At 40.9% G+C, this 17875-nt stretch overlaps 2 protein-coding genes across 2 annotated transcripts; both read right to left on the bottom strand.

Annotated features, from left to right (window-relative positions):
* Window positions 1-1452: 1452 nt before the first annotated feature.
* Window positions 1453-8718, bottom strand: LOC119020517 (beta-galactosidase-like). The gene is made up of 16 exons (XM_037099871.1): window positions 8559-8718; window positions 7706-7875; window positions 7124-7274; window positions 6829-6889; window positions 6643-6737; window positions 6351-6531; window positions 6099-6157; window positions 5880-6001; window positions 5413-5453; window positions 4706-4818; window positions 4394-4468; window positions 4155-4244; window positions 3949-4062; window positions 3261-3392; window positions 2776-3009; window positions 1453-1704 (listed from the first exon to the last, which is right to left on the bottom strand). Exons 1-16 carry the CDS (start codon window positions 8604-8606, stop codon window positions 1453-1455), a joined length of 1938 nt encoding a protein of 645 aa, XP_036955766.1. The 5' UTR covers window positions 8607-8718.
* Window positions 8719-9115: 397 nt separating this feature from the next.
* On the bottom strand, window positions 9116-17414 carry LOC119020509 (beta-galactosidase-like). Its single transcript, XM_037099860.1, has 16 exons — window positions 17250-17414; window positions 16244-16413; window positions 15427-15577; window positions 15132-15192; window positions 14552-14646; window positions 14260-14440; window positions 14089-14147; window positions 13867-13988; window positions 13437-13477; window positions 12866-12978; window positions 12583-12657; window positions 12343-12432; window positions 12138-12251; window positions 11677-11808; window positions 11214-11447; window positions 9116-10179 (listed from the first exon to the last, which is right to left on the bottom strand). The coding sequence occupies exons 1-16, from the start codon at window positions 17295-17297 to the stop codon at window positions 9925-9927; spliced, it is 1941 nt and encodes a 646-aa protein (XP_036955755.1). The 5' UTR covers window positions 17298-17414; the 3' UTR covers window positions 9116-9924.
* Window positions 17415-17875: the final 461 nt, after the last annotated feature.

Here is a 17875-nt window from a genome sequence, read left to right as displayed (position 1 = left end):
ATTTGGATTAGGTTTTATCCCTGTCTTTATTTTCTTTGTTCACCACACTTCACTGTGCGCTCAAGCTGATGTTACACATTTACATGCTTTATATTGTAATCAGCTCACTAATACTTTTGTAAAAATGCTTCTTTAGTTAAAAGTCATGTGCTGACCACTGTCACCATTAGAGAGTTTGCTATCCAGACAGCACAGACAAGTGTATTCCATTCCAGTTTTTGAACTGTAAAATATTTTTCTTAGTTACAGTTGGTTGTGTATAAGTGGGCCTAAAAAACATTTATTTTTTAATACCAGCCAGTATATGTTTATGTTATGTTCTTTTCTCCACATATTTATATCAATATCGATTTACAAAATCAATTATCGGTGGGCTATTTCTTACTTCTTACTATCTAAAAGTAAAAAATAACATCTGAGTCTTATTCTGTTGAAGGTAACATCCTTATCCTGACCAATCTGTTTCCAGTGTTCAACTGTTTTTTGTCATTCAAATTATTGATAATCCTCCTCTTTCTCAGTGGTTCACTGTTCTTATAGTTGCCACAAATCCCAATGATTGCAATACAAGGTTAAAGGTTAAATATTGTGTATTGGTGCCATCTTCTGACAATAAAAAAATCACTTGGATTATGTTTGGAAAAAAAATAATAAAAACAACAATATAAAAGTGTATGCTCACAGGTGTAGTGACGTAATCCTGAATTTGCTGTCTTCAGCCTCATATTCTCTGTTTTCTGTTATTATTAGCTGAGAAGTTTGTGCCCACGAAACAAACTGATTTTTTCCAGTCTCTCACAGCATGAATACTGTGACTACATTCTCTCCTTATTCATTTTATTACCCAAACTGTGCCATGAACAGACATTTTAGGCACAGACTAACACCTTTTCTATAATCTCCATATTAATGACAACAAATACAATAAAAACATTTTTTAAGGTGACTCATATAGATCTGAAAAGGACCCCTTTATAAGCATTAAATCAGACAGGTTCAGATTGTACACAAAATATTTTCAAATCAATGAAACTACATATCAGCTGTCCCACAATACACCTGAAACTGTATAATAATAAGCTACAGTATATCTAAAATTTCCCTGATGTGTCTATCACATAGAAAATAAAAACAGTCTGCTGTGATGTTTTGGCGGCGCTTCGATTGGCAATAATCCCTTTGTGATGTAAACAAAAGGCTTTGGATGAATATGTCACAGAATCAGTGAGGTAGAGACGCCCACAGGCCGATGGTTAAACACGGCATTTGGCTTTAAACCCATTTCATCACTTTTAAAGACCGGATCCAGACTTCACATTTTACAGTGTTTTAAAAATCAAACAAACACTCAACAAGCTCAGAACAGGTGCTGATTTGGGAAGCACATTGGCGAGCGGTGCAAATTGATTTTGTGCAGCAGATTTTGTGTAGCAGCGAATTCCCTTATTATCACTAGAAATCGTCTCTAACGAAGAGTCTCCTGGGCTGTTTGTGGTCAGAGTGGACCGTTGCGTTCAGGATCGGGGTGGCAGTGAACACCACACTGCAGGGCCCGGAGCTGCAGGGAGCCTTCTCTAGCTCCAGGACAGTCACGTTGTTGGGCGCAGCTGTGCTGAGGATGTTGGCAGGGACGAAAAGTGTCACCTGAGGGCCTCGACTCGGCCAGTAACGTCCCAGGTTGAAGCCGTTAATCCAGATTTGACCCTGAAAATAAAAATCAAAAGGTTTGATTAATGAATCTACTACTAGATTCATTTTAGGAACACGTTATTTATGAAATAACAAAACCTGGCCAACGCTTGTTGAAATCTTCACTGCTGACGGAATATCTTAACAGGATACACTCAGCATGTGTGACTGCTATTACTTAGTTATTCTAACCTATTATTAAACAATAAGGCCAACGAAGGCTGATCTTTTTAAATGATTGCTGTTGAGTTAAATATTTTCTAGTCATTTAGTTTAATATTTGTATAATTCTGTAATTTATATTGGACATATGAAACTACTTTATAGGGTTGCAACCAATGATTATTTTCATGATTTGCTGAAATAGATGATAATCGTTCGGTTTGTAAAATGTCAGGAAATGGGGACAAATGCCAAGATTTACTAAGATAAAATTTTTTCTCTGATCTGATTCCATCTGATATCGTGAGACACCATAACGTAGTGCGGCTCCGTTACTTTCATTAGCCGCCTGAAGCCCTTGTTTTCAACAACTGAATATGGCTGCATATCTTTGCAAGTGAATCCCTAACTTTACTGCTGTCCGACGCCACGTTCACTGTTTTGAAAGCTTCACTTCATGTGCGACGTGAAGTGGGGTTAAAGTTCACCGGGGAAAAAATGCATTTTAAAAAAAGTGATCTCTGGACGTACAAATCGATCTTGAGGAATTAATATGAGAATCGATTCAGAATCAGAGAATCAATTTTTCCAACACAGGTCTAATCACAATTGTTGGTGATTCATTTTACGTCAGCTGTCCTATTAACAAATGACTCTAAATCATTTGAGTCACTTATGCATGTGACCCAGAGGTTTGCAACCCTGAGAGGTAAATTGTAAAAAAAAAAATGTAAAAAAAAAAAAAAATTGATAAAGTTTTTCTGAGTGAATGGAAAAAATAAATGATCCAGGCAAATTTGCTTCTTGCAGCTTCTATACGGAGGTCATAAAAATCCGCCCCTTAAACCAGTAATAAATGTAACCATGTTCCTGTTATTCACATCATGCTGACATCTAACTGAATGTCCTGAACGTGTCACATGCCTTCCTCCATTTGGGCAGCTGGATGTAGGTGTCCTGGGGGAGGTCGGGGATGCCGTCAGGAATAATGAAGCTTCCCTCATAGAAGGTTGGAGGGGAGAGAGCGGCAGGCTGCGGTGAAGCTGTTGGTTTTGTCTCGCTCAGAAGGCCCCGATGGATCGCTTCATCAATATTGAGACTGTACATGGTCCAGCCTTTTAGAGTGGCGTTCCCTAGAGTCATGTTGGTCACCAGGCCCTGACGGACAGGAAGAGCAGAGGGGGAGCTCATGTTAGTCAGCAGCAAGTGAAGGAGGCGACCGATCATTCCCACACAAGTTGAAATTCACTTCACTTGTAAAATTTAAATAGAAATACAATTTGTTTATAGTTAAATCTAATATTTGGGGTTTGTATAATCTGCTTCTGAAATCCAGTAAAGCTTTACAAATATTTGGAAGACACTTCAGAGCACACACACTGCAACTTAAAATGTGGCTGGAAAAAAACCTTGAAGTCGTTGATGTTATGTCCGTAGTTGATTCGACCCATGCTCTCCACCAGTATGTCCACCTGACTGCCAGCTTTCCCCGTCACATTGACAGTTATGGCCTTGTTTCTCTCAAGAATGCCCACAGCCACCTTCACAAGAAAATCAGCACTGTTATGTTGGCACGTCATATCAGAAATTATTAGGAGTTTGCTGCATTTTTATCTAGAACAAGGAATCATTCTCACCAATTACTCTACATTTGACTGATTTCATACAAATATTGTCTTTTATAATTGTTCTAACATAGACATGATGCTGTTACACTGTGTGTAACTATGCATCTTGGCTTCTTTGTATCACTGTGTGGACACTAGGATTGTGACCTGAACCGGCGCTGCTCAGATATTACTTTGAAAAGTAGTCACTTACTGAATACAAAAAACAGGTGAACTGTTCGTATTCTAGGCTACAACATGCAGGATGATGTTTAGAGTAATCTGTAACAAGCTGTAATCTAATATTGTCTAAACACTGGAACTAATCTAAAAACTGAAAATGATGATGGTGTGTCAAATAGTACCAGTTAAGTAGTGAGACTGATGGCCTGCTAAATGTCCACCTGTTCAATATAACATAATCTGAGATCAACAGGGCATGTGGTGGACCTGTGAGTAATAACGCCCACTAAGAAACATTCAGACTCACCCCGTTCACTGACACATACGCTCTGTCATGGACGCCATTCAGTGGCGACGACAGTGGCGTTGGTGCGCTGCAGTCAACAGGCAGAGCAGTCCTGTACAGCACAAAACCAAAGGCCTACAAACAGCATGGGGATACACTGTCAAAACAAATCAACAATAAAAAAATGTCTTTCTAGACATTAAAGCAGAAAAAACATTAGAGGATACCTGGTTCAGTTCAATGAAGGTCAGAGGATATGCGCTTTTCACGGGGCCGGAGAACGACAGTTTCTGTAAGGCGTCTGATATTGTCTGGAGCTGGTGAAAGAAGGCTGCGTTCAGTAATCATTCTTCATGTTTTAAATCAGACAAAAACAACAAAAAGTCTTTTAAAAAATTGAGTTTGAAGTAAGTATTCCCTGAAAATACTGATAGGAGTTTACGGAATGTAACAACAGAGGACGTACCTTTTTCATCACAACAGTCCCGTACGCGTACTTTGGAGTTGTTGGAGGAACCGGGCCCGCTGGTATCTTACGGTACTGTAGAGAAAAAGATACATATAATGTTTACAATATCTGCCTAAATTTGGTCACTGAATTGCTCGGTACAGGTAGGACACAGTTTTCAATTGTTGATTAATATTTCTAAAAAGTGATGGGGACAGAATGTACCATTTATAGAAAGTGATGGGGACATGTCCCCTGTGCCCCCAGTATCAATCACACCTATGGTGGCAGTCAAAAGAAAAACTAGAGGCCTGCACTCATGTTCCTTACCATTTTGATCACCTCTCGAATAGCAAAGTACTTCTCTGTAAGGTCTCCTGCTTCAGTGAGCGGGGCGTCGAAGTCGTAGCTCGTGGGCTGCGGGCTGTATGGGTCGTTGGCTCCTGAGGTATCAAGAAAAACAGAGGGTTATGTTTCTTGCGTTAAAACTAGGTCAAACTCACGCAAAACCAACACCGCTGCCAAGATAACTGACATAGCCCACAGTCTACCTTACCAAACTGGACAATATCGCCATTACGCACATTGGAACTTCAATAGGACAGGACACCACACATCCACTCCCACACCCACTCTACCCTGCTGCCTTCAGAGCGGAGGCCCAGAGCGCTGGGGTGCAGAAGGACTCGCTCTGGGAAGAGACTGATCCCCTCAGCTATAACTGGCTGCTCTGAACTGACCCGAGCGTGGCATGTGTCAAAAGGCTGAAACCGCAGCGTGTTTGTTGGCATGGCCGGAAACAAATGAATGAAACTGAGACTAGTCGACTGTGTCTGAAGATTTGTGTGTGTGCTACCTTTTAACCTTTTGGGAATTCAACGTTCAAACTACATGACCTGAGTTTAGCGGAACAAACAAAACACTGGGCAGGTGCATCTCCACTAAGCTCTAGCTACTAACGGCCCAAGTGTCTTTGTTGTGAGTCACCTGAAATTATACAATCATCCCATCAAACCAGTCTGTCCAGATGTGCTCACCGTTCCAGTATCCAAAGGTAGTTCCTCCTATGAACATGTACCTGCGAGGAGAGACATTACACTGAAATAAAGAACAAAATCTTTCTAATACGTTTCAAACACAAGGTTTTTCCCTCTCTACAAGAACATGTATCCTGTTGACAGGAGAGTCAGACATGTTAACAACCTGAATGCATTTTTGACATTTGCTTTTGTGCTTCCAGTGAATGCATGTGTGGCTATTTCTTCACTGTTGGGGAAGTAAATAGAAGAATCTCTGAAGAGCAGTCGCTGACATGGACACCAAAGGTACCGTCACGCTAAATGTATGCAGAAGAAATGCTGATGACTGCTGTTAAGCTATACTGGATAACTGACTATTGGTTTTCCCAGGAAGGGGGCAGGAAGGGAAATAACTTTGCATGAGTTATTTCAATTGGTTTTTTTTTATATATACACATACATGTCACAGAAATCTGCACACTCACATGTTGACGTTTGCTCCCGTGGCCAGCACCTTGTCGAGGGCCTTGGCCACTATGGCAGATGACAGGACAAAGTGAGGTAACCCCCAGTGGTCCAGCCAGCCGGTGTAAAGTTCAGAGTTCACCTGTTAACAGAGAGGGAAACTTCAGGAGCAGCTGAGAGACATTGTAGGGCAATTTTGAATATCACACAGTGTTATCCATGTCGAGGGAAATCCTTGCCAGTGGTCCGTGAGGTTCAGCCTGTCTCTGTGCTTCAAAGGCAGCAGTTACATCTCCACCTGACAGAATCCAAACAAAGAGGCACTGTTTTGCTTTGTTACTTCATCATGACATCTGACTGATCGAGAAAAACACGACATTAAATCAACAAACAGAAAATCTAAAATGATGCAGAAATCATGTACCACATCAACCTTAACTTAACATATCAACTGAACCTTGCAGAGCACTGGTGGGACACCGGACACCTACCAGGCCCGAAGTCCACAGTGGCGTAGACTTCTTTTATCGTGCCACACTTGAGGAAGCTGATCCCAGGTCCATCTGTGGTGAAGAGCACCACGTCGTTGCCCAGGTGAGACCGGAACAGCTTGTAAAGGTGACGCAAGTAGTTGTAGTCACAAGCGAAATAACTGCCATATTCATTCTCCACCTGACAAAACACAGGAACAGCAAGTGGGGGATGTTATTCATGAGTTTCGTGCTGCGATGATACGTAATGCACAACAAACCAACAGGAATCAGAGCAGGACTCAACACTCACCTGTACACTGATGATAGGACCCCCATTCTGGTAGAGAAGAGGCTTCATCATTGGAAGTAACTTCCCCATCCACCTGTCGACTGCTGTAATGTAGTCTGAAATACACAGACACACACATTATAATGCGATGTGCACTGCGACTGTGACTTTATGTCATCATTTAGCTTGTTTGTCTTGGATTCTCACCTGGATCAGAAGACCGCAGCACAATGTCTTTCTTGTTGAGAAGCCAGGCAGGCAGCCCACCCTGGTCGACAGAACAAACACGCAGAGGGGGTCCACATTGTAAATCACTAATATGGTTTGGAAATATGTTTGAAAGTTTGAAGATTCAGAAAGTAAATTAAAGTGTCAGTAGCCAAACTGTTATTCTGAGCAAAGATCCATCCTTTCTAGACTCAAGACGTCTGAGGTGGCAGTGTGTCGAACTCTAAAAACACTTTTCAGGACCTGGATCAGCTGTATCCAGAGCCCCACTCACCATGTCCCACTCTGCACATATGTAGGGTCCAGGCCGAAGGATGACCAGCAAACCCACGTCATGGGCCACCTGAAGGAAATGCTCCAAATCCCTGTCTCCACCGAAACTGTAGCGGCCTGGAGACTCCTCGTGGTAGCTCCAGGGGATGTACCTTCAACGTGCATTGAGTGTCAGCATTATCAAAACACACACATTCAGGTTGTCTATATTTGCTGTATTGCGGACAGGGTAATCCACTCTGTAACACAGCTGCTTTACAGGGAGTCCTCGTACATATATGAATCCTAAAAGACCTGAACACCAAAATTGCTGCAGATTAAATGTATTTTGATCTCTAACTAGCTACAGCAAATGCTCAGTAAGGGGTCAGCAGGAGGCCTTTCTCATCTTTGGCCTTATTACCAAACATCACCACACATGACTGTGACATGTGAGTGCTGCTACAGTGAGTTTTAAACCAACTCATTGACTCGTGTTTTTATTGATGCCAGCTGAAAAATGAAACAGTCCCAACAACAGCCAGTGAAAACAACACAAAGTCAAAATGAGGCACACAGAGAGAGAGACATGAGGTCAACCTACATCTGGATGGCGTTCAGTCCTGCCATGTACATCTTAAGCAGCCGATCCTTCCAGTAGACTCTGGGGATCCTGCTGTAGTGGATGCTTCCTGATATGTAGCGAAACTCTTCCCCATCTTTCCGGAAGCAGTCGTTCTTGTAATCTATGCTGAACGATCGAGGTGCCCCGAGCTGCAGGTCAACACATCATAACTTGATTTTCATATTCAAGAAGCTGAATCAGATAATTTTGACTGTTTTCTCAAACTGACTGGCAAAATGTTGAAGAGTTTACATCTAGTCGATTAGCCGGATTCACCTAATTTTCACTCACTTTCCAAACCCGAATGGAACAAATTCATAACTGTAGAATAGTGAGGCCTAACTGCATGTGTGAGGCTCCACTTGAAATGCTAATTTTCTAGTTTTTTTTTAAAAAAATGTGCTCAAGTTTAATAACATCAGTTCAAACATGTTTCAAAACCCTCCTTTTTTCTGCCATGTCTAAAATCAGTCATATTTGAATAAAAAGAAATAGGACGTGATCACACTGGCCTTTTTTTTTTTTTTTTTAAATTCTAGTCTCTATAGGCTACAGGTACGCGCGCGCGCGCACACACACACACACACACACACAATATATATATATATTTATATGTACATTGAATATTTAATTTCTAGATAAGCAAATTGTTATTAAACTCATTTATGTTGGATTTGCACATCTGTCTATTTAAAAAACATTACTGGTGTTAAAATATCTTAAGCTCTTTCAAAAAGTGTTCATACCGGAATGTTGTTAGACCGAAGCTGGTGCAGTTCCCTATATGTAATGAAAAAGAGTATCAAATGTTTAATAACTCAGAGGTACTCACTGAACATCCAAACAGCAGCAACAAGCTTCCAAATCTGAGCAGAGACATGATGAGTCCCAGTTTATTGATGTACGTTATAGCGCAGTGTTTACCTGAGCACTGATACTTTTACTACCTGCTCACACCGTGATATTTCTGAACGAGCTGGGCGGAAGTAAAATCATGTGACGCCGGCTGTGTTATAATGACGCTTCTCCGTCGGCAGGTGGCAGTGCTGCAACTGTTTTCGTCACGGGGCTTTTAGGGGCTTTTCGGTGGAGTAGTTTTTGTAACCAATGTGAGAACAGATGAAGATGCAAAACAAAGCGTTGCATGGCTTAAAAAAAAATGAATATTATGAAGAAATATTATGATGAGATAATTTTAAAAAAATATATGGATTTTTTTCCGCCTATACTGATGGCCGATGATTACCTAGCTACTGATAAGATTTTAATAATTTATATTTTAAAAAGGTCCCTGGCCTGTACTTCATGCAAACCTAAGTGTTAGAAAGGCTCAGATGCAGCACGCAAGACGGTTAATTTAATATTCCACAGCTGTGATATCATTTATTGCGTTAATGTGAAGATTTTTCCATCTTCTCTGAAATACGGATCACAAGTTATAATCATGTTGTCCTCTTGTAATAAAAAAAACATCCACACCAGCAACAATGTGTGTGGCTCTACACAGGTGCAGCAGTCCAACGTCATGAACGAGACAACAGTCAATAGATGGCTATTAAAAGCACCTAATTTAGGTCAAAATGGCCAAGGGGCATTTAACCAAATATTGGAATCACTGTGGGGGGGAGCACTGAAGTAATATCAAATCAAAGTTTTTATTTTTTGTTTTTAAAGGCTTTTTCTTTACAAGCATTAAATCAGAGTGTATGCAGAATATTTTCAAGTCAATAAAAACTAAATATCAGCAGGCCCACAATACATCTGCAGCTGTAAAATAATAATAATAATAATAATAGTAATTATCTACAGTATATATAAGGTTTCCCTGATGTGTTTTTCACATTAAAAATAAAAACAGGATGCTCTGATGTTTTGGCAGCACTTTGATTGGCAATAATCCCTTTGTGATGTAAACAAAAGGCTTTGGATGAAAATGTCATGAATCAGTGAGGTAGAGACGCCCACAGGCCGATGGTTAAACACAGCATTTGGCTTTAAACCCATTTCATCACTTTTAAAGACACATTCGATCACTGATGTCCTGTTCCAGATTAACCCTCCTTCACATATTACAGCTTTTTAAAAAAATCAAACAAACACTCAACAAGCTCAGAACAGGTGCTGATTTGGGAAGCACATTGGCGAGCAGTGCAAATTGATTTTGTGCAGCAGATTTTTGTGCAGCAGTTCCCTTATTATCACGAGAAATCGTCTCTAACAAAGAGGCTCCCGTGCAGTTTGCAGTCAGACTGGACCGTTGCGTTCAGGATTGGGGTGGCAGTAAACACCACACTGCAGGGCCCGGAGCTGCAGGGAGCCTCCTCCAGCTCCAGGACAGTCACATTGTTGGGCGCAGCCGTGCTGAGGATGTTGGCAGGGACGAAAAGTGTCACCTGAGGGCCTCGACTAGGCCAGTAACGTCCCACGTTGAAGCCGTTAATCCAAATTTGACCCTGAAAATCAAAATCAAAAGGTTTGCTCAATTAGTCTACTACTAGATTAATTTTATAAACACTTTATTCATGACATAACAAAACCTGGCCAACACTCATCTTTTTCTTTAAAACCTTCCCCTGCTGAGGGAATATCATAACAGGATACACTCTGACTTCTTATTAATTAGGTATTCTAACTTGTTATCATTAAACAAATGGCCCAACGTAGGCTGATATTGTCAATTATTGTCCATTGAGTTAAATATCTGATTTTTATGTAGTCTATTCATTATTATATAAATCTGTAATTCATATGGTGTAAAATAATGATGCAGCCCTTAAATAAACTTGGCACATGATATATATATATATATATATATATATATATATATATATATATATATATATATATATATATATATATATATATATATATATATATATATATATATATATATATATATATATATATATATATATATAAATATATAAAATTTGTTAATCATATCTTGAGTCAGTTTATGATCGTTTAGTTTGTGAAACGTCAGGAAATGGTGTAAAATGCCCTTTACAGGTTTCCTGAGTCCAAGATTATTTGTTTCTTTTCTCCAATGAACTCAACTCAAGCAACATATCTTTCAATCTTTCATAATTTAAAATCTTTGCTATTTTTGTCTTATAAATTGTAATTAGAGAAGCAATGAATCTATTATCAAAAATGTTGGGTATTCATTTAGCTCATTTGTCTTAACACATGTAAAAAAGAGAGACTTCTATAAGGTTAATTTATTGGATATAATAAATAAATCTTATAGATGTCTCTATTTTTAAGCAGGTGAGCACCTTTTTTTTCTACAGGAAAAGAAAAATGAAAAAACTTTTTTTTTTTTCTTGCGGGGTTATAAAAATCAACCCCTGAGGTCAGTAATAAATGTAACCATGTTCCTATGCATACTCATATAATTGTATTCATATATATGGTCATATCATACAGATTTTGGTAGATGGCTTCATTTCAAACTCTAACTGAATGTCCTGAACGTGTCACATGCCTTCCTCCATTTGGGCAGCTGGATGTAGGTGTCCTGGGGGAGGTCGGGGATGCCGTCAGGAATAATGAAGCTTCCCTTGTAGAAGGTTGGAGGGGAGAGAGCGGCAGGCTGCGGTGAAGCTGTTGGTTTTGTCTCACTCAGAAGGCCTTGACGGATCGCTTCATCGATACTCAGACTGTACATGGTCCAGCCTTTTAGAGTGTCATTCCCCAGAGTCATGTTTGACACCAGGCCCTGTGCAACAAAGAAACCAGTCATTTCACGCAAGTTGAAAGTCAACCATGAGGAAGTGTTAATTCGCTTAACACGGCAAATTTTAATAAAAAATACAATGTTTTGCAGTTAAATATAATATTTGAGGCGTGTATAACCTCCTTCTGAAATCCAGCAAAGCTTTTTAAAAAGGTTAAGCAGACACTTCAGAGCACATACACGGTAACTTTAAAATGTGGCTGGAAAAAACCTTGAAGTCGTTGATGTCTTTTCCATAGTTGATTCGACCCATGTTCTCCACCAGTATGTCCACCTGACTACCAGCTTTCCCCGTCACATTGACAGTTATGGCCTTGTTTCTCTCAAGAATGCCCACAGCCACCTTCACAAGAAAATCAGCACTGTTATGTTGGCAACAATACTGGACGTACAAATAGAATACAGTACAAATATTTTCCATTGTTTCTATACTAGCGGGGGTACAGCACCAGAGTGCCTAACTTACTTTGTTCTCAGATGTCTAATACTGTCTAAACACAGGAACTAATCTAGAAACTAAAAAGAATGATGGTGTGTCAAATAGTACCAGTTAAGTAGTGAGACTGATGGCCTGCTAAATGTCCACCTGTTCAATATAACATAATCTGCGATCAACAGGGCATGTGGTGGACCTGTGAGTAATAACGCCCACTAGGAAACATTCAGACTCACCCCGTTCACTGACACATACGCTCTGTCACGGACGCCGTTCAGTGGAGACGACAGTGGCGTTGGTGCGCTGCAGTCAACAGGAAGAGCAGTCCTGTACAGCACAAAACCAAAGGCCTACAAACAGCATGGGGATACACTGTCAAAACAAATCAACGATAAAACATTTGTTTTCATGACATTGAAACAGAAAAACATTAGCGGATACCTGGTTCAGTTCAATGAAGGTCAGAGGATATGCGCTTTTCACAGGGCCGGAAAATGACAGATTCTCTAAGGCGTCTGATATTGTCTGGAGCTGGTGAAAGAAGGCTGCGTTCAGTAATCATTCTTCATGTTTTAAATCAGACAAAAACAACAAAGAAGTCTTTTAAAAAGTTGAGTTTGAAGTAAGTATTCCCTGAAAATACTGATAGGAGTTCACGGAATGTAACAACAGAGGACGTACCTTTTTCATCACAACAGTCCCGTACGCGTACTTTGGAGTTGTTGGAGGAACCGGGCCCTCTGGTATCTTACGGTACTGTAGAGAAAAAGATACATATAACATTGACAATGTCTTCCTAATGATTGATATTGTCATTGCTGTGCGATTATGTGATTGTGTTGTGATAATCAGGCACTTTTCTAAAAGATTTTGTTATGTTGAATAATGGTTTCAATGGATGTCATCTGTTCACTACATTTTGCTCAATTCTGATTAACCACAGGCGTGCACTCGTGTTTCTTACCATTCTGATCACCTCTCGAATAGCAAAGTACTTCTCTGTGAGGTCTCCTGCTTCGGTGAGCGGGGCGTCGTAGTCGTAGCTCGTCGGCTGTGCGCCATATGGCGCATTGGCACCTGAGATATCAAGAGGAAAACAGAGGGTGAGGTTCCTTTTTTGTTTCCTATCAAACCATTCATAAACTGCGTTACAACATCAGTAATCTACATGCTTACATGCCCTGGTGGACAAGCATGTGTCGGAGAGCAGCAAAATGTGGAAAGCCAGAACTGTTAAACTGTACGGGATTTAGCATTTCATCAGTTTTGAGTCAATGTCCAATATATCCTCAAGTTAATTACCATGTCACCAACCCAAGCCAATCACCTGCCATCTCCTGTATATAGACAACATGACTTCCATCTACTTCTGTGCTCTGATAAAGGCTGAAATGTCAACATGTTTGTCGACATGGTCAGAATAAATTAGATATTTATGTGTGCTACCTTTTTACCTTTGACATTTCAACATTTGCTGTGAGTCGCTTGAAATGATGAAATCATCTCACCAGACCAGTCTGTCTAAGTGTACTCACCGTTCCAGTATCCAAAGTTGGTTCCTCCTATGAACATGTACCTGTGAGGGGAGACATTACAGTGAATTAAAGACTTAGATAAAATGTATTTTGTTGACAGGAGAGTCAGACATCTTACCTAACCTGAATACCTTCCTGGCATTAGCTGATGAGCGACAACAAGCATAAGACGGGGGAACTGAATATCTAATAACTTGAAAACTCTACCTTCTGTCTACAATTGGCACAACTGTTCTAAATGCATATTATTATATTGTTTCAAATTAAACTTTTTCAATTATATTATAGGACTAATGAGAGAGGCAACGCTCTGGTTTCCCTAGGAAGGGGACGTCCCCCTTCATATGCCTTTATATGTTTGTATCAGTTATTTTACATTTTCTTTTATATATATTTTTTTTTAACGTGTCATAGAAACAAGCACTCTCACATGTTGACGTTTGCTCCCATGGCCAGCATCTCGTTGAGGGACTTGGCGACTATGGCAGAAGACACGACAGAGTGAGGTGACCCCCAGTGGTCCAGCCAGCCGGTGTAAAATTCAGAGTTCACCTGTAAATACAGCAGGAAACTTTAGCAGCAGCTGAGAGAAAATGTATGGTAGTTCTGAAGATCACAAACGGTGCAAATCCATATCGAGGGATATACTTGCCAGTGGTCCGTGAGGTTCAGCGTACCTCTGCGATTCAAAGGCAGCGGTTACATTTCCACCTGGCAGAATCCAAACAAAGAGAGTTTGTGTGCATGTTTGAGACTTCCTCGTGACTTCTGACTGACCTAAAACATGACATAAAGTAGAGAAAATCACAACGCTGACACCTACCTGGCCCAAAGTCAACAGTGGCGTAAACATCCTGTATTGAGCCGCACTTGAGGTAGCCGATCCCAGCTCCATCTGTGGTGAAGAGCACCACGTCGTTGCCCAGGTGAGACCGGAGCAGCTTGGAAAGGTGACGCAAGTAGTTGTAGTCACAAGCGAAATAACTGCCATATTCATTCTCCACCTGACAAAACACAGGAACAGCAAGTGGGGGATGTTATTCATGAGTTACGTGCTGCGATGATACGTAATGCACAACAAACCTACAGGAATCAGAGCAGGACTCAACACTCACCTGTACACTGATGATAGGACCCCCATTCTGGTAGAGAAAAGGCTTCATCATCGGAAGTAACTTCCCCATCCACTTGTCAACTGCTGCAATGTAGTCTGAAATACACAAATGCACATAATATAATGCAAAGTGCACTGCAACTGTGAATCTGTTGTTGTTGACTTCCGGGGAGTGATGACAACAGATGCGACACCAAATGGCTGAGGAGCTGATTGGAAAGCACCGGACAATGATGGGCACATGGAAACCCTCTTGGTCACTAGTACACATAAATGTGCCCGAGCTGAGGGCCATTCATCTGGCTCTTTGGGGTTTGTTGTCTTTGGCACATCAGAGGACGATAAGACGATACTGTGTGTGAGTCACTAAACAATGAGAGCTAATCACTCCTTAAAATGGAGAATCTCATCATCAGTCATGCGGGGACTGATGGCCTGCCACGGAGTCAGCATCCTTTAGTGTGTCAGTTTTTGAAGGGTGACGGGTCAGTCGTGTCAATCCTTCAGTCTCAAAGATCCATTGTTACATTCAAAACTCATGCCATATGTCACCATTCGGCCTGTCTGTCTTTGATTCTCACCTGGATCAGAAGACCGCAGCACAATGTCTTTCTTGTTGAGAAGCCAGGCAGGCAGCCCACCCTGGTCAACATAACAAACACGCAGAGGGGGTCCACATTGTAAATCACTAATATCATTGGGAAATATGTTTGAAAGTTTGAAGATTCAGAAAGTAAATTAAAGTGTCAGTAGCCAAATTGTTATTCTGAGCAAAGATCCATCCTTTCCAGACTCAAGATGTCTGAGATGGCAGTGTGTCGAACTCTAAAAACACTTTTCAGGACCTGGATCAGCTGTATCCAGAGCCCCACTCACCATGTCCCACTCTGCACATATGTAGGGTCCAGGCCGAAGGATGACCAGCAAACCCACGTCTTGGGCCACCTGAAGGAAATACTCCAAATCCCTGTCTCCACTGAAACTGTAGTGGTCTGGAGACTCCTCATGGAAGTTCCAGGGGACGTACCTTCAACGTACATCGAGTGTCAGCATTATCAAAACACACATTCGGGTTATTACTATTCTTACATACTAAAAGATCCAACTCTCCTTGTTTTATCCTACCCTATTCTAGCAGTCAGCATCAAGTGTTAAACATCAAATGATATTTAGCTGCCAGTGGCTAAAAGTTAAAAAATACAACAACATCAAACCTATCAGGCAGTTGGTACAGCTGTGTAACGTGTGTTACGTAAAATAAATAACCTTTAAGCACTTTGAAGTGGATTTTGACTTGTTTGAAAGGTGCAAGTAACTAAAGTTTGATTGACTGATTAGACTTGCTGCTCTGTTGATCACTTGTAGAATGCCAATCAATCAACTTAGACTACCGAATATTTCAAAACTGCTTTTTCCATCCAACATCTGGGATTACAGAGTCAATATCCCCACGCACCCGGGTGGATTTTTCTCCAGCAGGAGGATGCACATGGTGGCTTTGCTGTATCGCAGTTTTACAGCTGCAGCAAACAACTATGTTTTTGGAGATGCATGATTAATGTCGGCCCGACATTGGGAAATCTATATCAACGGTTTCAAATGAGGATCAGTTCAAATCACTGCTGATCAATTTTCCTCATTATATAAGGCCAAGTTGCTTTCAACAATTAGCGATGATGTAATGTAAACCCACGTCTGGATGGCGTTCAGTCCTGCCATGTACATCTTAAGCAGCCGATCCTTCCAGTAGACTCTGGGGATCCTGCTGTAGTGGATGCTTCCTGATATGTAGCGAAACTCTTCCCCATCTTTCCGGAAGCAGTCGTTCTTGTAATCCACGCTGAACGATCGAGGTGCCCCGAGCTGCAGTTCAACACATCATAACTTGATTCACAGTTGAAATGTTACAAACATTACACTTTCCATCACATATTAACAGTTAAGATGGTTTATAACGTGCTCCACGCTGTTGTTAAGTTTCATGTTTTTATGGCACAGGCCTGACATCTCAGCTGACTTCACGATGTGTCATTCGGACATGATAAACCTTGTGACTAATGCTTCAGCTACAACCTACCAACCAACATGTTAGAGCTGCAACCAACAGCTATTTTCTTTGTCGATAAATCATTGAAAATAATTTATCAATAAATCGATTCGATCTTTGTCCATAAGTGTTTCCAAAAGCCTGACGTGACAACTTCAAATGTGTTGTGTTGTGCACAATCCAAAGTCTACTGCCCTAGAGGATTAAAGAAACCAGCAAATCTTCATATTCAAGAAGCACAATCAGCAAATCTTTACTTTTTTTTATCTTAATAAAAATTCTCAAACTGACTAATTAAACAGCAAAATAGATCCTTAGATGAATAGATGAAAAACAATTTGCTATTTCACTCATGTATGTTAAATCTGCACACCTGCCTGTTTTACAGACATTACAGATGTTGTAGCACCTTTAGTGTCATCAGAAAAAGTGTTCACATGGACACAAATGTCGTGCTCTTTAAAGATGTGTGTATCTGAAGACCTGTCGGCCGATCTCGCAGGGAAGTTCCTGTTTTGTGTTGAGACTTTCGGCCGCACAGCTTTTCTTAAACCAGATCCATCATCTGTCTCTAACGTCACTGAACTGAGTCTGGTGGAGTTATATTTTTGACAGCAAGGTATACAATGTTTTCAAACTCAGAGGTACTCACTGAACATCCCAGCAGCAGCAACACGCCTCCAAACCTGAGCAGAGACATGATGAGTCCGGGCGCGAGGGCTGCCGACCGGTTTCACGCGCAGTGTTTACCTGAGCACAGACAGATCCGGCACGCACTTCACCCAGTGCACCCTGACATTTTTGAATGGGTGGCGTCACGTGTTGCGGAAGTAAAATCTTGTATCATGTGACGCTGTAACGTTGTGTCGTAATGACGCTTTTAAATCGGTAGGTGGCAGCGTTTGCACCGTTTAATCCATGGGCCCTGGGGTGACATGATAATGTGTATGGGCAGAGTTTGAATGGGAAAGCACACAATGTAATCTGGTCCAAAAATGCAATGGACAGAAGTGGGAGCAGAGATGGATCAGAGGGAGACATGGTTTATAAATGTCAAAGACAGACAGAGGAAATGTTCTGATGGGATTACAAGAGCTCATTGGCTACTCCAGAATCAGAATTCCTTTACAGTCCTGCAAGCAGGGACATTTCTTTGCCACAGCAGCCAAAGGACAGTAATATTACAATAAACAATAATAATAGTAATAATAGAGGATACCTCACTGGCCACTGTACAACCGGATGCTTGAAGTAGAGAGGGTGAGCAGCTTTAAATAC

The sequence above is a fragment of the Acanthopagrus latus genome, chromosome 1 (genome assembly GCF_904848185.1).
Source record: "Acanthopagrus latus isolate v.2019 chromosome 1, fAcaLat1.1, whole genome shotgun sequence".
NCBI lineage: Eukaryota > Metazoa > Chordata > Actinopteri > Spariformes > Sparidae > Acanthopagrus > Acanthopagrus latus.
The sequence above is the reverse complement of the archived record's forward strand: the minus strand, read 5'-3'. Positions and strand labels throughout refer to the sequence as shown.